The sequence below is a fragment of the Penaeus monodon genome, chromosome 8 (assembly GCF_015228065.2).
Source record: "Penaeus monodon isolate SGIC_2016 chromosome 8, NSTDA_Pmon_1, whole genome shotgun sequence".
Lineage (NCBI taxonomy): Eukaryota > Metazoa > Arthropoda > Malacostraca > Decapoda > Penaeidae > Penaeus > Penaeus monodon.
This window is the reverse complement of record NC_051393.1, coordinates 14,752,853-14,775,352: the sequence shown is the minus strand read 5'-3', so window position 1 is coordinate 14,775,352 and position 22,500 is coordinate 14,752,853. Positions and strand designations below refer to the sequence as shown.

General features: G+C 46.5%; 1 protein-coding gene across 14 annotated transcripts in view; it reads right to left on the bottom strand.

Annotated features, from left to right (window-relative positions):
- The window catches only part of LOC119576180, a 296,990-nt gene that overhangs the window by 146,580 nt on the left and 127,910 nt on the right, over positions 1 to 22,500 (bottom strand). For all 14 annotated transcript variants that reach the window (XM_037923763.1, XM_037923754.1, XM_037923767.1 and 11 more), the window contains 2 exons: positions 8,371 to 8,434; positions 2,547 to 2,718 (listed from right to left, as the gene is read on the bottom strand). In XM_037923763.1, the coding sequence (XP_037779691.1) occupies positions 2,547 to 2,718; positions 8,371 to 8,434 (236 nt within the window). The remainder of the gene's footprint in view (positions 1 to 2,546; positions 2,719 to 8,370; positions 8,435 to 22,500) is intronic.

The window sequence follows — 22,500 nt, the reverse complement described above, 5'->3', positions numbered from 1 at the left end:
ACCTGGCATCGATTCCGCGAACGGTGCTCCCGCTACCGCGAATTCTTAGGCCCAATGTCCACACCGGGCCCGCTTAACGCCGCTCCGTTGCCCGGGGTGGTCGTGGGATAATAGCAGGTACATGCACACACGGGTATGGCAACAGTGCACCCATAACACACTGCTGCCCTCTTCCCCTGCCTCCATCCTTACACAGAGGGATGAGAATTAGATTCTATTGAGGCTGGATTGTCGAATTTCGTCTTTTGTATATGAATCAAAACAAGAGTAGTGTTATTTTATATTGATAAAAAAGAATTTTGTGTAGTTTTTTGCAAAAATACGAGAACCATTACAACATTTCCGACAAGGAAAGGGACTGGATACAGTATACAGGTGCATTAAGGGGAGGAGGGGTAGTTGACAGGTGCGAAGATAAAGGAAGCGGGTGGGTGAGGAAAATATGTGAGAGAGTGGGTGGGAGAGTATGAGAAAGAGGGAGAGGGAGGCGGAGAGGGAGAGAAAGAGGAAGACACGGGGAATCGGAGAGGGACAGGGAGTTAGACAGGGAAGAGGGGAGAGGGGAGGAAGGGAAGTAAGGGAAGGGAGAGAAAGAAAGAAAGAAAGAGAGAGAGAGAGAGAGAGAGAGAGAGAGAGAGAGAGAGAGAGAGAGAGAGAGAGAGAGAGAGAGAGAGAGAGAGAGAGAGAGAGAGAGAAAGTATGAAAGAGAAATAGGCAGGTGAAGCAAAAGCTACCTCGAGTAAGAAAAGGGGGGGGGGGGGAATAGCGAGGACAAGGCACGTTAGCCAGGGCGGCCGGACGAGAGATCACATTACATCAGGTGACACATCGGCAGGTTATCCGTACTGGACTTCTTGCCTTATGGGGGGGGGGGGGTGAGGATAGGAGGGTAGGGAGGGAGGGAAGGTGGGTAGGGAAGGAGGGAAGGTGGGTAGGGAAGGAGGGAAGGTGGGTATAGAAGGAGGGAAGGTGGGTAGGGAGGGAGAGAAGGTGGGTAAGGAGGGATCGGGAAGGGAGCTCCCTCCCTACCCATCTTCCCTTCCTGTAGGTGGGTAGGGAGGGGTCTGGAAAGGAAGGTGGGTGGGAGGGAGGGAGGGAGGGAAGGTGAGAAGGGAGGGAGGAAGAGAGGGAGGGAGGAAGGAAGGGAGGGAAGGTGAGAAGGGAGGTAGGTAGGGAGGAGGGAAGGAAATGAAAGGGAAGGAGGTAGGGAGTTTAAGGGTGAGAGTCGAAAGGGAGGAAAGGAATAGAGTTAGAGAGGCAGGCAAACAAAAGTTGAAAAGGAACAGGGGCCAGGGCAGAGGCAAAAAAAAAAAAAAGCTGAAAAGGGACAGAGAAAAACGAAGAAAAAAGAATGGGAAAGAAAACAAACGAGAAGAAACGAAACAATCAAAACGGGCGAGTACAAGCCCGCAAATGTAAACACTCACGTTCATTCAAATGCGTACGTGCCCTTGTACACGCCTTTCCTCTGTACAACATTCCTGAGATCACCTAAGCCAAATACTTAAGCCGAAGTCGAAGCCATTTCGGAGACAACGGACGAGTCGCCACAACAAAGATGGGCGGAGCGATTCCAGTTCGCCTTCGTGGAAATATTTGCGTTTTTGTACGTCCGTCGCTGAGTAATTATGGCGACCATACGACAATTACTGGATTCAAAAGTAATTGCCGACTTTTACCCTAATTAGACCTCATCAACGGCTCGTTTAAATGAGGCGTGTATGATCTGGGGCATTTGAAATGAAAACGACCGTAATTTGAAGTAAGCGCCGAATGTTTCCCGTGGAAATGTACGTAATAATGCGTCAAATACCAGGCGATGGAATTTCTATTTCTATGGTCCCTCTGGCCAATGGCTTTTATTCGCAGACCTGCGTCGGCCCCGCCTCAACTGGTTCGAATCTGTCCAATATGACTTCAATGTATTTATGTCCTTATCCTGATATGGACATGATACCCCCCTAAAGCTTTTTATTCATTACCAATTTCTGAGTCGCAAAACAAATTATCTACTGATTATCAGACAGGTTACTTCTGATCCTCAAAAAGAAAAATATAATAATAATAAATAAACAAACATACGGCTGGTCTTCAAACATTTCGAACGCCACAGACAAAAAAAAACTGCATTACGCCCCGCCGCGCACATTGTGAGGTTGATATGCACACTGCACATCCATCATATTTTCGCGACAAATGAAGTATGAAGATAGCACGGCTCATAATGACGTCACCTACGTGCTTCACCCCCACGACTTCCTTCCGGCACGAGAGGACGTCAGGACGACACAGAAGGCCGCGGATCGGTGCGGGATGCGTCGCCAGCCCCCATCGAGGGTCGTCTTACATAAGGACTTCACAATGGGACGTTTCCTCGGCCCCCATGCCCGGCTCGTCTTGTGATCAAGCCCGAGTGGGGATGATGCCGAACAAAGGCACGAGGAAACGATGATAATTGCCTCATTAATCTCTAACCTTAATTATACCATGATGGAAAGGGAACCTAAAAAAAAAGACTAAACAACCTCCTCTTGCAGGGATCTTACCTTTGTAATAGTACAGGCAGTACTCGGAGAGGACGAACCACCTCTTCTTCCAGAGGTGCAGGCCGTCGGCGCCCTGCTTGTACAGCCATCCCTGTAGCGTCACCTGGGATACCTCGGGGCGCCGCACTCCTGGGCTTTTCACCCACGAGCCTCCTGACCGGCGTCCTCCACCCTGTAAGGCACCGGGAAAGGGGTTAGTCAACATCTTGCGGCAATTCAGAAGGGGGGAGGGGAGGATAGGGACCAGCAGCAAAGGCGGTAGAAAGAGAAAGGCCGGGAGGGAGGGAGAGAGGAAGAGGAGAAGAGAGGGGAGGGGATCAAGTTTCCGAAACTGATGGCGCGGGGATATTTTTTTTTCTCTCGCTCTCTAAAAATAAAAATAAAAGACAAGCACGCGGAAAGAAGCCACATACAGCGACGACTTAGGTGCTGGATCGCGCCAAGACAAAGCCACACGCGGAACTACCTACGAATCCGCCAAGCCATGTGGGAGTTGCTCGCTCTCCCAGCCGCAGATGCCGCCGGCCGGGCTGACTGCGCCTCTCCGTGACCTGGGTTATCTCAGGTCCCGATCCCTCTCACCTGCGACCCACTCAGGCCCCTTGCGCACTGCGGTCGTGACTTACATGGCTGTGTCCGAAGGTAAGTGGATGTGGGGGAGGAAGGGGAGAGGAGGGGGGGGGGCAAGCCAATTAAGAACATACGCACATTCGTTGTTGAGGAAGAAAATTAGGGACAGGTGTTGGCATAACAGAATACGTAAGTCTCTAACATTAGACTACATATAGTCGCAACTTTTGGATAAATCAAAGTCCACACAATATACACCGTGTATATACATATGCGTATGCAAATATATAAATTGTTTATTAATGTATTTACTAATCCCTTCACTGATATGAAGTACAACGACCTTCCAATTACATCAGCCTTGAAAACATGACAGAATTCGCCTGAATGAAACCATATGCAGTGACACGCCCACACCTGTTGTCTCCCTTAGTCATTTCTCTCTTCGCTTTCCTGTTCGAGGAATTAATCGCCGTTCGTGACTTCTCCGTGGTGCATTATCTGAGATTATCATTCGTAAAAAAAAAATCTGATAAGGAGGCCACTTAATCGACAAGTGCAGTGCACTTAACTTGGATGAAACTGAGGAAGTGGGTAATTACAAAGCTTGGAGGGGGGGGGGGGCTCCTGAATTCTGTTCTTTTTCTTTCTCCCTCGCTCTCTGTCTCTCTCTTATTCTGTTCTCTCTCTCTCTCTCTCTCTCTCTCTCTCTCTCTCTCTCTCTCTCTCTCTCTCTCTCTCTCTCTCTCTCTCTCTCTCTCTCTCTCTCTCTCTCTCTCTCTCTCTCTGGTGTGTGTATGGAAGGGCGGGGCGTGTGCAGGAAAGAGGGGAAAATGGGGGAGGGACAAAGGATGCGGAAGAAGAGAGGAGAGAGAAAGGAGACAGGATGGAGGAGGGAGGAGGGCGAGCAGGAGACAGGAAGAAAGGAGGAAAGGAAGAAACAAGGCGAGGAGAAGAGAAAGGGAAGGAGAGAGGGAAAGGAAGGAGGGAAAAGTCCGACCTTGAGGATGAATGGCAGGCGAGGGAAATAAAAAGGTACCACCAACCTTCTCCTTTCGGCTGACCTACCGGCGGGAAGGTCGGGCTAGTTCTCGGGGGGGGGGGGGGGAGGTCATAGGTGGAATGAGGGTGGATGAAGGTAGTAGGGAATGAGACATGAGGATGGGGGGTGGGTGGATAGGTGGATGGGAGGAAAGTGAGGGGATGGGTAGGTGGGATGAGGGTGGGTGAAATTGGGAGAGGAGGAACGGGGGGTGGGTGGGTAGGATGAGAATGGGGAATGAGGGTGAGGGTGGGTGGAAGGGTTGAGGATGAGGGCGGGAGATCACAGCAGGGATGAGGGGTAGGTGGATGAGGATGGGGGCGGGAATCACAGGAGGGATGAGGAGTAGGTGGATGAGGATGGGGGCGGGAATCACAGCAGGGATGAGGGGTAGGTGGATGAGGATGGGGAATGGGGGTGAGGAGAGGGATAGGTGAGAGATCATGCGTGGACTGAGGATGGGAATGAGGGATGGCAATGCATGAATGAGGACATGGGGTATGGGGAGGAGGAAGACCCTGGGGGGTTATAGGCATGGGTATAGGAGTGCATGGAGAGGAGGGGGGGGGAGGGGGAGAGATCAGAGGAGGACCAGAAGAGGCATGAAGTGTGAAAAAAGGCCAAGAGAGGTGGAGTGGAGCGTTGAGGGGGGGGGGGTGAGGGTGAGGGTTTGTGTACCTTCCCTCCCCTTCTCCTTCCCTCCCCTCTCCCCCCTCTCCTCCTTTTCCTCTCCCTCCTCCTCTCCATTCCCCTTCCCCCTCCCCCTCCCCCTCCTAATGACCGCGGCGCAAAAGGAAATGGAAAGGAATTCTATTAAGATGTGAGTCTTGTATTCTTGTGAGTCTTTATTGTTTGGCCACACAAAGGCAAATGGTCCGTGAGAATGGCGGAGAAGAGGGAAAAAATAACACGAGGGGGAATTTATCTTCTTATGGTCTCTTATGTTCGTTTTCTTTTTTTTTCTTTTCTTTTCTTTTCTTCTTTTGATACTTTCTTTCATCTTTTACGTACTATGGCCCAACATACAACACACACACACACACACACACACACACACACACACACACACACACACACACACACACACACACACACACACACACACACACACACACATGTATATATATATATATATATATATATATATATATATATATATATATATATATATATATATACATAACACGCATATACACGCACTTACACTCGCACGTACGTATGCACGCGCGCACACACGCACACGCACATGCAAACACACACACACACACACACACATACACACACACACACACACACACACATATATATATATACATAACACGCATATACACTCGCACGTACGTATGCACGCGCGCACACACGCACACGCAAACACACACACACACACACATATATATATATATACATAACACGTATATACACGCACACGCACGCACGTACGTACGCCCGCGACCGCACACACGCACACACACACGAGCGCGCGCACGCATGCACGCACGCGCACGCACACACACACACACACACTCACACACACACACACACTCACACTCACACTCACACACACTCACACTCACACTCACACTCACACTCACACTCACACTTACACTTACACTTACACTTACACTTACACTTACACTTACACTCACACTCACACTCAAACCACGCATGCGCACACCTCTCCAGTCATCAGATATCAACACATTTCAACCATTCCTGTGCGTCTTGATGCAGTCAGGCCATGCATGAAAGAGCGAGAGAAAGAGCGCTGGCGTGACTGATGAAATCTACAATAGTTATGCCTTTTAAAGTGACGATCTCCATTTTCACTCTTTACTTAACATCTTTCGAGGTGAGAGAGATCACAACATTAACATGTCATTTTACAAGTGTGGTTTGTTGAACTCGTCACCTTAAAGGAAATTAATTATATCGTTTCAGTTTACAAGAAGCTGACAAAAAACAATGCTAACGAAAAATTACAAAGACAAAAAAAATACGTTAAAAATGCGTATAACTAATTAATTCACAGGCAATTTTATAACGAACTTCACTAAATAAACATTCAACGAATATTTTAATTCAAAGAAAAATTAACTCGGCTGCAGCACCAATTAACAAACATGAGGAAAATTCGGCTTCATTTACAACCAACCGTTAGAGAACCGCATGCAAATCATACACTTAATAAGTAGAGAAAAAGACCAACATCATTTAATTTCTTTTTTCTCTCTCTCTCTCATTAACTGATCAAACGGCTAACAATTGATCTCTTCAAATGCTAACCTTAGGATTAGCTAAATATATATACTATACAACGGGATGAGGCGTTTTATAATTAAATAAAAAGCTTGTGAATTGCTCCTGTTGAAAACTTGCAAATGATTGTGCAAAGCAATTTCCTATTTCTTGTGTGTGTGTGTGTGTGTGTGTGTGTGTGTGTGTGTGTGTGTGTGTGTGTGTGTGTGTGTGTGTGTGTGTGTGTGTGTGTGTGTGTGTGTGTGTGTGCGCGCGCGCGCTCATTTTCATTAACCGACTGAACATTCAAGTGCACGTGTATAACGTTCGATATGCTAATTTTAACCTAATTGAAACAGCCACTCGAATAGAAAGAATTTACTCTTGAACAATGCATATGTCTGCCAGGCAGTGATAACTAATTTGAAAAGATAGTGGACACGAAATGTATTTTTTAACCATCATTATCACCTTTATTTTTAGCAGCCGCTCGAAACATCAATAAATGAACTGCAACGAATGAGAATCTTATGACGACATTTCCTCGCTTTTTCCCATTCCGTTTATTTTTATTTTCTTTCTTTTTTATAATCAATCTCTCTGTTTTCTTTTCTTGTATCAACTCTTCCTCTCATCCTCTCTGTCTGTCTGTCTGTCTGTCTGTCTGTCTGTCTGTCTGTCTGTCTGTTGTCTGTCTGTCTGTCTGTCTGTCTGTCTGTCTGTCTGTCTGTCTGTCTGTCTGTCTGTCTGTCTGTCTGTCTGTCTGTCTTACTCACTCACTCACTCACTCACTCACTCACCCACCCATTCACCCACTCACTCTCACACTCAGTTGCACTTCCTCCCTGCTCTCTCTTCCTCCCTCTCTCCCTCCCTCTCTCTCCCCCTCTCTCCTTCCCTCTCTCTCCTTCCCTCTCTCTCCTTCCCTCTCTCTCCTTCCCTCTCTCTCCTTCCCTCTCTCTCCTTCCCTCTCTCTCCTTCCCTCTCTCTCCTTCCCTCTCTCTCCTTCCCTTCTCTCTCTCCTCTCTCCTTCTCGCCCTCCCTCTCGCTTTCCCTCCCTCCCTCCTTCTCCTACCCCCCCCCTCCGTAATCCCTCCTCCCCATTAGCATGCAAGCAAGGGATGACCAGACACGTGACACATTGCTCCGTATTCCTTCATCAATCAAGACGCACTGAACCGCAAGCACATACAAGCTTAAGAACAGCGGAAAAGGCACACTAGGGCTACACACAACACAGCACTCGCACTCACACTCTCGCGCTGCTGACTACGCATTACGTTACACTTAGCTGTTCTTGAAAACCTCGTTTGCGAGACCCGAGGGAGGCGAGAAAATTAATGGCTCTGTCTCTTTCTCGCTTACTCTTTCTTACTCTTTCTGTTTTATCTCTCTCTTTTTTTAAATATAAGATGGGACGGTTGGTTTCAAGGTGTTGCCACGCGTGGCGAGTATCCATTTTCGGGCCAACAGTGGTTTTCCAGCGTGATTTCCCACAGCGCTGTCAACTCAGCCACCACCGCCGCCACACCGCAAAGGAAAAGTCTTGTCACGATGCAGCAGGTCAGCATTAGTTCCATTTAACGCACAATCCTCGCCAAACGCAGGGAAACCTTCTTTTAAAAACGTCATTAAATCATGAGAATACAAAGAAAGAAGCAGAAAAAGTAAATATTGATATGATAGAGATAAAAGAAAAAAAACAATGATAATATAATAATAAATGGTGTGTAATGAATACATAATATAATATAATAATAAATAAATGATAATAACCAAAACTCATTCCCGTTCTCTCTTGATTCATAAAAAAAATTAACTTGTGCGCATGAAAAAAAAAATCTAAATAAATAAAACAAAAAGCCAGTGTTGGTTCCTAAACATTACACTGCAAAGGACTGGAGGACTGCAAAGGTTCCCAAAGCTCATCTGCATAGCTCATGCAACAATGCAAATTCCGTCGCATCCTGTACTTACCCCCCTTTTCGTGTCGCTGCTGGAGAGTGTGTTGGTGTTCGGGGCTGAGGAGGTCGCCTCGAATCTGCAAAGAAAACGAAAATTCATTAGAGAAAGGAAAAAAAAAACACCAGTTACAGTATAAACAGAGAAAGAGGGATTTCGATCCATACATAAATACAGTATGTATGTATGCACGCATGCATACATACATACAAGCCTAAATAGTACCCATGTGCATACATAGGCCTTATATAACTACATCCATACATAGAAACAAATTTACATGCCTGAATACATACAAACAAACACACACACACAGATAAGTAGATTGATGCCGCGGCAAGAATTCCTCTAAAATACAATGTCCACTTTAAAAGGAACAAGCACATCGTAAATTTTATCTGAAAAGGAACTGAAGACTTGGTAACTTTTCTTTCGAATTCCTGTAAAACAGCAAGCTTACAACTCTCAAAGAATTAAGCAACAGTAACTTCTGCCGCCAAAGGCTGATGATTGAGAAAAAAGAGAAAACAACGAACCAAAGCGCACCCACGCACCTACGCGCGCGCACGCTCGCCCTCTCTCTCTCTCTCACACTCACACTCACACTTACACTTACACTTACACTTACACTTACACTTACACTTACACTTACACTTACACTTACACTTACACTTACACTTACACTTACACTTACACTCACACTCACACTCACACTCACACTCACACTTACACTCACACTCACACGAAATGACGAAACGATAACGAAATCTCGTTAAAAATAAAATCTAAATAAATAAGTGTGTAAACCAATATGGGATTATTTTGCCGGTACATCACCTTCACATCTCACTGGAATGCGAGGTAAATATAGGTCTACATACACACTATGTCAGTATTTACAGAGACCTTTGTTCGTACGCACCGAACTTAAGCCTCGCGTTAATAAGTTCTAAGTAAAGGATTATATTCCCTTGTCTCTTTTTTTCTGACTTTATATAATCACCAAACTCAAAAGTTCTTAGCAAAGATTTATTTTCCCTCGTCTCTTTTCCTGGTTTTACATAGGCTAATTACATAGACTCTAAATCAAAAAACAATTCGTAGAATATCGTCTATCAAGTTTTAAAACCGGTGAGAAATTCAGAGGAAAAAATCTATATATTCAATTTAGAGAAAAAAAATACAGATATTCATAATGAAAAATACATTTTGTGTTCAGCAAAGATATAATCTACAAATTCAGTTCAAAATCCACCCCCAAAAAATAATTATTGTATTCCATAGTAATTATACTCCTCGTGTTCAGTTCACATTAACAAAAAAAATCTACATACTCCGAAGTTCAGAGAGAAAAAAATCTGAGTGATCTTCACGGGCCAGTGAAAAGTGAGCTCCATAACCATGACCTTGAGGAACTTCTAGAAATATCAGCGTGAGGAGGTAGCGAGATGGACGCTGTTGATTTTCTCTCTCTCTCTCTCTCTCTCTCTCTCTCTCTCTCTCTCTCTCTCTCTCTCTCTCTCTCTCTCTCACACACACACACACACACACACACACACACACACACACACACACACACACACACACATACACATACACATACACATACACATACACATACACATACACATACACAACACACACACACACACACACACACACACACACACACACACACACACACACACACACACGCCCGTACTATCACGTCTTCAAACTTCCTTCACATATGGACACTGTGGTTTCACATGTGTGGAATAAAATCGGGTAATCGTGATCTCGGAGATGTTGTGGCATATAATAAGTTCAAAAGGGTATTGCGAAGTTGGAGGACGACGCGGGGGAAGGGGAGAAAGAAAGAAGGCAGGCAGGCAGGGAGGGAGAAAGGAGCGAGGCAGGGAGGGAGAGAGGAAAGGAAAGAAGAGAGTGAGGGAGGAAAGGAAAGGGAGGGAGGAAAGGAAAGGAAAGGAAGGGAGGGAGGGAGGGAGGGAAGAAAGGAAGGAAGAAGGGGGGAGAAGTAAAGTAATGGGGAAGGGTGGAGGAGGAGGGAAGTAGAAAATAGTGGAGAAAGGAAGTGAGGGCGATGCGAAGGAAAGGAAGAGAGTAGAGGAGAGGAGGAGGGAAGTGGGGAGGGGTGCAGGAGGGAAGTAGAAAAAGATAGAGGAGGGTAGTGAGGACGAGAGGAGGGACAGGAAGAGGGCGCGAAGTGAGTTCATTATCTTGTGATCAGTCAAGCGACCAGCATCCCACCTCTCTTGCGCCCTCGACTTATAAACCACAAGCATGCTATTGTTCAAAAAGAAATCGCCACGTTCATTCTGTTGTTGCACGCACGACTAGCTGATGAATAAATAGATGCATCTCTTTCAAAACAGCGTCTTGCAACTTATATGGCCGAAGGGACGACTCCCAATAGCAAATTCACATTCTACCTAATTTCTACCACTTCCCTTTCTCTTATCCCTCACTCCTTAACCCTCCCCTCTTCCTCAACTTCTTATCTCCTCTCTACCCCTACCCCTTCCCTTCACCCCTACCATCTCTCTACCCTTACCCCTCTCCTACCCATTCCCCTCCCTCCTGCCCATCCTTAACTCCCTCCTACCCTCATCCCTCTCTCTCTCTCTCTCTCTCTCTCTCTCTCTCTCTCTCTCTCTCTCTCTCTCTCTCTCTCTCTCTCTCTCTCTCTCTCTCTCTTTCTCTTTCTCTTTCTCTTTCTCTTTCTCTTTCTCTCTCTCTCTCTCTCTCTCTCCACCCCGACGCCCCTCAGCACAGCACATGACTCCCGACAGACCTGACAGCCGGGGATAACATCATTACGTCTCCCTCATGCGCAATTGTTCTGCTAATAGATCTTGTCTGCGTGGGATTGTGGGGTCGATTCGAAGTCGGTCTTATCGCTAGTTAGTGGGGGGTCTTACTAGGGGTCTTTTGGGGTCTTCTTGGAGTCTTCCCGGCGTCTTATAAACCGCTTACTGAGGCTTACTAAGGTACCAATGCCAGGCTTGGGTATTATCGTGAACACTGCTACTGGACGCTAAGTGATATCAGGTAGAGTATCAGGTGGGTGGTACAGAGTAAAAGGGAAAAGAATTTGAACAAGTAACCTGCTTTTTTCCAGAAGAGGAAGAGCGGGAGATGGAAGATAATGATCGTGAGATAGAGAAGGAAGAGGGCGAAAAAGTAGGAGAGCAAGAACAGCGAAAAGGAAGAAAAACATTAGCACAAAAAGGAAGAAAGAGAGAGAATGAATAAAGGGTGGACGTAAACGAAGATGAAACAAGGGAAAAGAGGGGAATGAAGAAGACAAAGAAAACAGGTACTTTTGAGAACACGAAAAGGAGGAGGAGAGAAGTGAGACAATTAAAGGGAAAGAAAGAAGAGAAAAAAAGAGACAACCGACATGAAAACGACAAATTAAAAACAAAAAAAGAGGGGGGAAATAACGCAAATGAAAATAAAAAGACAATGAACAACCACCTTCCACAAAACAACTAACGAATCCCTGACGCCCAACAAATCCCGAAACGCCCCCTCCTCCTCCTTCCCTATTCCCTATCCCTCTCCTTTCTTCCCCTCCTCTCCCCCTCACCTATCCACCCCTCCCCCCTTACCTCCCCACCTACCCCCGCCCCCGCCCCCCCAGTGCCCAGAAAGACGCGGCGCCCTGTGTGGTCCGCGCGTGAGTCTCCTGCGCCGCCGCCTTCATCTCCCTCACGTCAGCGGCTCCGCATTCCCGCGTCCACACGGAGCGCAATCATCATTAGCATCGTCATTAGCATCATCATGTGTAACCTCATTAGCATCATAATTGGTATCTTCATTTGCATCATCATTAACATCATCGTACGTATCATTTACATCGTTTGCATCATTATTTACATCATTTGCATCGCAATTTACACCATTTAAATTATCATTAGTATCATCATCATTTGCCTCATAATTAGCATAATCTAAACCATCATCATTAGCATCACCACCACCGTCGCGGGTCTCTGGGGGTTAATTACATTACGGCGAAAATGTAACTAGCGCCGCGAAATTTTTACGGGGGGGGGGGGCGTGATATTTGAAGGCGTGTTATCAAAGAGCCGGGCGTAATTAAAAGCCATATCCGTACTAGAGATGCATATACGATGCTTATTATGGTTGTAATGCATTTTGCAAATTAGTTAAAGCAATGGGAATGCTTCGGCTCGCCGTTAACGTAACGATATGACTCGGTAAACGCAACAATAACATACAATCTGGCGTGTTTAATGAACGCCATGATTAGCCATTCCTGACCGCGGGTCTGAACGGCAAAAATAAACCATAAAACAAAAATAAATAAATAAATAAACATATGAAGATAAATATATAAACCAAATAAAGGGAATACAATAAAAATGGATCAAATATATAAATAAAAGTAAAACAAAAAATGGACCAAACAAACAAATGAAGGAAATACAATAAAAAATGAGACGTTATGAAAAGGTCAAATACCAAAATCCACAATTATCAGCCTCATAAATCGAAGAAGGAATGTACTTGGCAACCACCGGCGAATAGCTGCGTTTATCTTGCCCCGAACGTCACCATAATAATAAGGACGATAACAATGAATATAAATAAATAAATAAATAAATAATAATAAAAAAGAACCCAACCTAGGTGGGTCTTCTTTTATACTTTCCAGCAGGGTAGAAGAGTACTGAGGTCCCTTGACGCAAACTAGCTAGATCGTGCAGAGAACAAGACTAGAAAATGAATCGAGAGGTTGAAAAAGTGGCGGGGAAAAACCCACATGCTGCTCTGTGTAACCAAAGTAACTTCCGCGAATCTTCGATTGCTCTATACAATATTTACACACTTTATTCATCGCTTGCAGTTCGTGGCAAAGCAAGACGGTGTTTCGTGGCCATTTTTAAAGATCGTAGCATCGCAGTCTGGATCTGGCCGTCCCTTCCCCAAGTACAGAGCGAGTCTTCTCCATCAGCTGTGACCTCTTCAGTGAGGGATTCTCAGTGTGTGTTATTCCTCAGTACTGTGTGCGTGTGACCAGCGGGGATGTAAGTATAACTACGCCTTCAGGGGGGAGGGGGGAAGGGGGGTGAGGGGGGAGGACAACTGCCATTACTAACACCCTCGAGTCTCCACAACTTTCACAACTTCGACGATCTTTCATTATCGTTCGGTTCAGTACGCGAGGCCCTTTGTGATTTGTTGTTTTTTGGTGGCTGTTAAATCCAACCCACGAGGTAATAAAGAGCTCTCCCTCTTTCTCTTTCTTTCTTTCTCTCTCTCTCTCAAAAAAAAAATAAAATAAAAAAATAAAATAAAATAAAATATATAAAAATAAATAAATAAATGAATAAATAAATAAATGATCGTAAATCTACCAGCAAACATAAGCCTATGAGGAGGTGATTTCTGACGTACTTGGTTGGCTTGTCTATCTTCCCTCGGCTTAAATTAACATAGAACGAGCGGAAATTAACATATCTCGTCGTTACAGGCCAAGCACTTCATCTCAAAATTACGATCATATTCCCCACTTCGGCTTCAAAGGAAAACTCAGTCACATACAGACTGAAAGGGATAGAGAGAAAGAGAGAAATGGCGAGAGAGAGAGAGAGAGAGGGAGAGGGAGGGAGAGGGAAGGGAGAAGGGAAGGGAAAGGGGGAGAGAGAGAGAGGGGAAGGGAGAAGGGAAGGGAAAGGGGGAGAGGGAGAGGGAGAGGAAGATAGATAGATAGATAGATAGATAGATAGATAGACAGAGAGAGAGAGAGAGAGAGAGAGAGAGAGAGAGATGGAGATAGACAGATAGGCAGAGGAAGTCAAAACAGCCGAACTTCGCAAAGAGAACGACCGACCCCCCCCCCCCCTCTCTCCGTATCTCTTTCCAACTCCCTCTCCCTCTCTCTCTCTCTCTCTCTCTCTCTATATATATATATATATATATATATATATATATATATATATATATATATATATATATATATAATCCCACTCCCTATCCCTTTCCATCTATCCCTTTCCATCTATCCCTTTCCATCTCTCCCTCTCCCTCTCCCTCTCCCTCCCTCTCCCTCTCCCTCTCCCTCTCCCTCTCCCCATCTCCCTCTCCTTCTCTATAAACACAACTCAATATCAAAATGAGAGAGCGAGCCGAGAAGAATGCGCCCCCCCCTCTCCCCCGGCCCTGCGTCCGTCTCCGGTACAATACACGAAACAAGTCGCTAGTAAAACCCAGGAATGCGCCGAGGTATCCTGGCCTTGAGAGGAGTCCCTATCTCGGCCATTTATAGCTCCCTCCATCCCCCTACCCTCCCGTACGCCCTTCCCCTTCTCTCTTCTCCCTTCTCCCTTATTCTTCCATACCCGCCTTATTTCCCCTCCTTCCCCCTTCCTCCCTTCCACCCCGTTCTTCCCCCTTTCCTCTCCTTCCACCCCCTTTCTCTTCCCCTCTTCCACCTTTCCACTACATTCCTCCCGCTCCCCCTAAATCCCTATTCTTTAGCCCCTTCCTCTCTCCCTCGCTCACCCTTCCTCCCTCCCTCGCTCACCCTTCCTCCCTCCCTCGCTCACCCTATCGTATTCCATTCCCCTTCCTCCCTGCCAGAACCCGCGATGAAAATTATATATCTGATGAAAAATAGATGAAAAGGTGAAGGAAAAACGAAAAAAAAATAATGATCACTCTTGCGAGAAATCAATGTAATTTTTCCCTCCCGCTCGATCGTGATGGAGAATGACGAATGGAGAACAAAGGAAAACGGAGAATAAGGCCAATGAGAGGGAGAGGGAGAGGGAGAGGGGGAGGAAGAGAAAGAGGAAGAGGAAAAGGGAGAGGGAGCCGGAGAAGGAACGGGATAGGGAGAGGAAGAGGAAGAGGGAAAGGTAGAAGTACAGGTAGAGGGAGAGGGAGAGGAAGGGGAAGGTAGAGATTTCCTTCGCAATAACGTGTTCCATCCACTTCGGTGCCACACTTCAAGAGTCTTCAAGAGTCACCACAGTGGAGCAGGAGGAGGATCCGTCTATTTCACTTTCCCTTTTTCATCTTTCCTTTCTCCTTTCACACATACATACATACATACATACATACACACATGCTGAGAGAGAGAGAGAGAGAGAGAAGAGAGAGAGAGAGAGAGAGAGAGAGAGAGAGAGAGAGAGAGAGAGGGAGGGGGGGATAAGCACTTGATGCACGTTAGCAGAAACAGCAAGTTACAGACGCTGTAACAGGTACAAGTCCTACTGTAGAAGCTAACGAAGACCCAAGTGCGAAATACAGACCATTAAGTAAGAAAGTCTCAAAATGATGACGTAGGACCGGAAACACCTTGCATTCCTTTTTTTTCTTTTTCCCTCCCTCCCTCACCCTCCCTCTCATTCACTCACTCCACTCTTTCGCCCTCTCCCTCCCTCCCTCCCTCCCTCCCTCCCTCCCTCTCTCTCTCTCTCTCTCTCTCTCTCTCTCTCTGTCTATCTTCCACCTCCCTCCCTCCTTCCACCTCCCTCCCTCCTTCCACCTCCCTCCCCCTCTCCCCTCCTTCCCCCTCTCCCCTCCTTCCCCCTCTCCCCTCCTTCCCCCTCTCCCCTCCTTCCCCCTCTCCCCTCCTTCCCCCTCTCCCCTCCTTCCCCCCTCTCCCCTCCCTTTCCCCCTCTCCCCTCCTTCCCCCTCTCCCCTCCCCTTCCCCTCTTTCCCCCTCCTTCCCCCTCTCCCCTTCTCCCCCTCTCCCCTTCTTCCCCCTCTCCCCTCCTTACCCCCTCTCCCCTCCTTCCCCTCTCCCCTCCTACCCCCTCTCCCCTCCTTCCCCCTCTCCCCTCCTTCCCCCTCTCCCCTCCTTCCCCCTCTCCCCTCCTACCCCCTCTCCCCTCCTTCCCCCTCTCCCCTCCTTCCCCTCTCTCCCTCCTTCCCCCTCTCCCCTCCTTCCCCTCTCTCCTTTCCCCTCCCTCCCCCTCTCCCCTCCTCCCCCCTTTCTCCCCTCCTTCCCCCTCTCCCTCCTTCCCCCTCTCCCCTTCTTCCCCCTCTCCCCTCCTACCCCCTCTCCCCTCCTTCCCCCTCTCCCCTCCTTCCCCCTCTCCCCTCCTTCCCCTCTCCCCTCCTTCCCCCTCTCCCCTCCTTCCCCCTCTCCCCTCCTTCCCCCTCTCCCCTCCTTCCCCCTCTCCCCTCCTTCCCCCTCTCCCCTCCTTCCCCTTCTCCCTTCCTTCCCCCTCTCCCCTTCTTCCCCCTCTCCCCTCCTACCCCCTCTCCTCTCCTTCCCCCTCTCCTCTCCTTCCCCCTCTCCCCTCCTTCCCCCTCTCCCCTCCTACCCCCTCTCCCCTCCTTCCCCCTCTCCCCTCCTACCCCCTCTCCCCTCCTTCCCCCTCCCTCCCTCCTTCCCCCTCTCCCCTCCTTCCCCCTCCCTCCCTCCTTCCCCCTCTCCCCTCCTTCCCCCTCTCCCCTCCTTCCCCCTCTCCCACTCCATGTCCTTCCCTCCCTCTCCCTCTCCCTCTTCTTCCTATCACGAGGGACCTACAGATAAGTCACTTTCCCGTCGCCTCGCTTCCAGACGGACCCGTAATCTTTTGGTGAGAGAATAACCCGAATAACCAACCCCTCGGCGGCGTCACGTGACCTCTGACCCCAGGTTCGAAGGCGACCGACGAGGGTTGAACGCACGGAGGCACGCAAACACGCACGCACGCACGCACGTACGTCTAAAGCGACGGCCTCTCGATTGCCTCTCGCTGGTGGGACGGAGGGGATTGCAGTGGGGAAGGGGAGGGGAGCGAGAGGGAAAGAGAGGGAAAGAGAGGGAGCGAGAGGGAGAGAGAGAGGGGGGGGGAGGGAGAGAGGGAGAGAGAGAGAGAGAGAGAGAGAGAGAGAGAGAGAGAGAGAGAGAGAGAGGGGGGGGGGGAGGGAGAGAGGGAGAGGGAGAGGGAGAAAGGGAGCGAGAGGGAGAGAGGGAGAGAAGGAGCGAGAGGGAGAGAGGGAGAGAAGGAGCGAGAGGGAGAGAGAAGAGAGAAAGTGAGGCTCATGAAACAGAAAGGAAAGAAGGAAATGCAAGGTGTTCCTCGTTCTCCCTCTCCCTGCCCCGCCCCCTGGTGACGACGGTTGAGGACCTGCGGTTACTGGGCAGGACCTGGCTAAGTCCGGGCCACGGCGGGGTGAGAAGGCCGGGCCACGGCGGGGTGAGAAGGCCGGGTCGAGTCCAGATGAAGCGACTCACGCCGTTTCACTTAACACCGACGAGAGGGAAAACAATTGGCGTCTCGATTGTCTACCTTTTGAGCTCTTGTGCATTTCGTGTTTTCATCTTTGTCTCTCTTTCTTTCCTTTTTTTGTCTTTCTCTTTATCTCGCTCTCTTTTGTTCCACGCGCCAATTTAGTGACGCTTTCTTCGGTCTTTTGTTTGATACCGTGAAAGGAAAGTGAGAAAGACGCGCTAGAGCGCACTCACAAAGAGATACATAGATATATAGATAAAACCACACGCACACAGACAAACAAACACAGATACAGATAGATACAGACACACACACACACACACACACACACACACACCGACACACACACACCGACACACACACACACACACACACACACACACACACACACACACACACACACACACACACACACACACACACACCATATGTAAACCAATACAGTCCCACTCCCACACACGCGGCCTGCCTCCCTTCGCTTCAGATACCGAACCTACTTCCCCGCCGCGTCTGCCTGGCCTGCCCGAGTGCCGCGGCCCCAAAGAAGGTCCCCACATCACCGCCAGACTTCCTGTTATCAAACCACCACTTTATATAACATCGGCGCGGTTTTTTCTTCCTCTCGACCTCTTCCTCTCTGCTCACTCCTTGGTCACGTTTGCTTAACTCTCTCTTTTCGTCGTTATTCTTCTTCCTTTTTTTATTTTTCGTATCTCCTCCTACGTTCCTTCTTTGTGTTCATTTTCCTTTCCACTCTCTACCTTTGTGCTTCATTCCATTCCCTTTTAACATTTTCGTATCATTCTTATTCTCAGTGCCATTCTCATTCTCCCTCTCTTTTTTCTCCAGTTCCCTCTCCCTCTCTCCCTTCCCATCCTCTCTGTCCTCCTCCAATCTATCCTCTTCCTATTCTTCGTCATTTTTTCCTCCTTCTATCCCTTTCTTCTTCTTCCTCTCTTTCCCCTCCTCCGCCATCCTCCAGGCATCAACCCCCCTCCCGCATCCTAAGAGTGCGGTTTTCCAAACGCAAAACGAAGTCATTACCGAAATTCACCTCAACGAACTCGCTTCTCCCTCAACCACAGGTGATTTAAATGAGCAGGTTCATCACGGTCAAACCACGCAGATTCCCCTCTTACCTTCTCTTACCGCCCTACCTAGGCTACTCACCCTCCTATTCTCCTCCATCCTTATCCACTCTCTCTTCCTCCCACACTCCCCACCCACCTTCTATCCCATCCCCTTCTTCCCACTCACCTACCCACTCTCCCTCCCACCCATATCCCCGCTATCCCTCCCTCCCTCCTACCCACCACCTCTCTCTCCCACCTTCTCCAAATCTCCTTCACAGTTTTAGCCCATTTTTCTTTTTTCTTTTTATTCTGTCACTGCATCGGTTATCATTACTCCCATTCTCACCCTCTAACCCAGTGACTCCCAACTTTTCCATTCTGTGGCCTCCCCCCCGTCCAATGTGTAATAATCTCCATGGCCCCGTTCAGTGACTGTCATCTTTTCAGATTCAGCTATTATTTGTTATGTATAGTGTAATAGTGTCAGTAGCTATCAGGACAAAAATACTCCATGGAAAGATTCTAACTCACTGATATGTGAGATTATTATAGGTACTACAGGCCCCCAGATTGCGAACACCTGCTCTAATCTCCTCCTCCCCCTAAAAATAATGTATCATAACCCACGTGTGTGATGCATGTAGTTTTTTTTCCTTTTCGTTTTTTACGTTTACGTGGTATGTTTGGCCTGACCTTTGACCCTCACGGTCGCCACGAGAGAACCGTTGAATATACGGAACGTAAGTAACCACAAGAAATCCCTGGTTTTAAGTTTCCTGGCGTGAAAGGGTCTTTGTTACCTCGTTATTTACCTTAATAGGTGAAATTCGTGCCTAATAATCTGAAATTACACAGTCCTTTATCCTAAGAATGTCACATAAAATTCATGTTCATATTTCTCACACGATGACAATGTAAATTATCATAGCACGGTACATAATATCAATAAGATTAATTAAATCAACCTTCTCATCTATAATCAGGTACCTAACAATTTCTACTCCAAGTAATCAAAATATAAATGAAATAATATCTACGTATAAAATCAAAATGTATACCCCAAAATATAAACAATAAAAACCTTATACTTATAAAATCAAATCCAAAGATCACTATATATACAGATCTTATAACAATCTATAAATAAAATCTATAAACAATAACAACTTAAAAATAATATTAAATGTCAAGGAAAGATACCTATCGCTAAAATCACATTCAATCAAACTTCAACACTCGAAATTTAAAAGTTCCTGACGTTCAAACATTTTTCCAAGCGCATTGCATCTGCATATGTAAATTACATATAAGCGGAACTGAAGTTGTCTGCAAGCAATTAAGCGAGATTGTGTCCAATATGCGAGGAATGCTGTTCAGGAGAGTTCAGTTCCAAGCAGCTGAGATTTGTGTAGGTAAATCACGTGCCTTGTTTTACCGTATATGAATTCAGGTGTTCAAAGTTAGAATCGATCGAGACTTCTATGTGAACACCGAAACAAAAGTCTAATTAGAAGATATACCGAGAGATTGAAACTGATGGAGATGGAGATATGTGGATAGATAGATAGATAGATGGATGGATGGATGGATATATATATATATATATATATATATATATATATATATATATATATATATATATATATATATTATATATATACATATAGATAGATAGATAGATAGATAGATAGATAGATAGATAGAGAGAGAGAGAGAGAGAGAGAGAGAGAGAGACGCGAACAGATAGACAGAGACATACACGCAGACGAACAGGCAGATAAATACAAGAAGGCAAAAGAGAAAAAGAAATAAAAAGAGGAGACTTCAACCGGCCCAACAGACAGGCACGGGCAGATGCGACACACACACAGCGCGTGAGGCAGAGGCACGGCAGATGGCAGCAGACAGGCAGGCAGGTCCCAGCACGCCCCCCCCTCACCCACCACCTTTCCCGTCCCCCCTCTCCTCCCACTTCCATACCCTGCCCCCTCCCATTCCCGACCAGTCACGCTGCACAGGACCGCCCTGATCATACGCCATGGAATCTCGGCTGGTGCAACTGCAAGAGCCCTGTTGCATAAAACCGGTACAGCATCGAAAGGCCTGCTGTATAAACACGGTGCTACAAAGGCCGTGCAGTATTAAAGTTAGGACAATAACGTAATCCCTGTTGTATGAAAACAATACTACGACAAAACACTGTTGTATAAACCCATACAGCAACAAAAACCCTCCTATATAAAGCTGATACAACAGAAGTCCTGTCGTCCAAACCCGAAATTTCTAATCAGTACTTTACAAGGAACAAAGCCATCTAAGGCTAATTTGACTCCAAGCGCCTGGCCTACCCCGTGACCGCCTCGAAGGCCCCGCGGTACCTCCTACAAACTGGCCTGTGGTTTATATAATGAACACGTCCTCTCGAAGACACAACAATCATTAAGAGAAGGAGAAAATGATCCTCCACGGGAAAGGACATCGTATCCTCATTAAGGAAATGATGAGTTAATCACGATGAAGTGGGTGACTTGGCGAGAGGAGTCCCGAGCACTGTCCTCACCACGGCGCTGCCAAGGTCCTCGGAAGCAGCGATGTGGAACGCGGGAGATTTTGACTCGACCGGCTGGACTGGGGAGGGGGGAGGGGAGGGGGTGATGGGTGCGTATTTGTATGTATGTATGTATGTATGTATGTATGTATGTATGTATATATATATATATATATATATATATATATATATATATATATATATATATATATATATATATATATATATATATATATATATGTATGCATGTGTGTGCACATGTTTATGTATGTACGTGCGTGTGTTTTTGTGTGTGCATGTGTTGTGTTGTGTGTGTGCATGTATGTATGCAAGTATTATGTACTTGCGTACGTTTATCGCACGTACGGACGCCTGTATGTCACCGAAGAGAAAACGAAATTTTACCCATTTATTAACTTTCTTCCAGCATGCCATACATCAAACCAATCAATAGCGTATTCGACTTTATTTTAAAAAAGCATAAATCACTTAAATGATCTAGTAAATGCCATCATTCGGACGGTAAAAAATAAAATAATATTAGTCTTCGCGTGGAAATTAATTCTTATTAGATTAAAGGTTTTTGAAATGAGCTGTTCTCCGTTTAGCAAAAGGAAAGAGATACAATGAAATCACGAGGGAAATAGGAAGAGAAAAAAAAACATAATAAAATTGTTAAATGTACCGACATATTAAAAGAATTTCAGTCAACACTTGAAATATCACTTTATTTTAATCTTTACAACATTTAATAACAACCAATCAACATTAAACTAACAAAATGAAAGACCCACAAAATAAACAGATAAACACCCAACAACAACAAAATGCAAGAACAAACAAAGCTCCTCTTGAAAAATAATAACAATAAAAAAATAATAATAATAAAATAAAAAAAAATCCACATCAGCAACAACAACAAAACGCGCATTAAAAAAAAAACATACTCAACCATAGGCCTACGGAAAGAACAGTTTCATTATACTCCGATAAGATCGACGTCTCTCTCCCTCGTGCCTATGGGGAAGGTCAGACTAGGCTGTATTTCTTGGTAAAAAAGGCCTTTCTATTTTAATTCGTCTATTGGGTGGGCGGGTGGGTGGGTGGGTGGGTGGGTGGGTGGGTGGGTGGGTGGATGGATGGATGGATGGATGGATGGATGGATGGATGGATGGATGGATGGATGGATGGATGGATGGATGGATGGATGGATGGATGGATATACACATATGCACATGTGCGTGTATATGCGATGTGTGCGCCCGTGTATGCGCATGTGTTTTTCGTATGTGTATTTGATAATGCATGAAAACCATTTTCC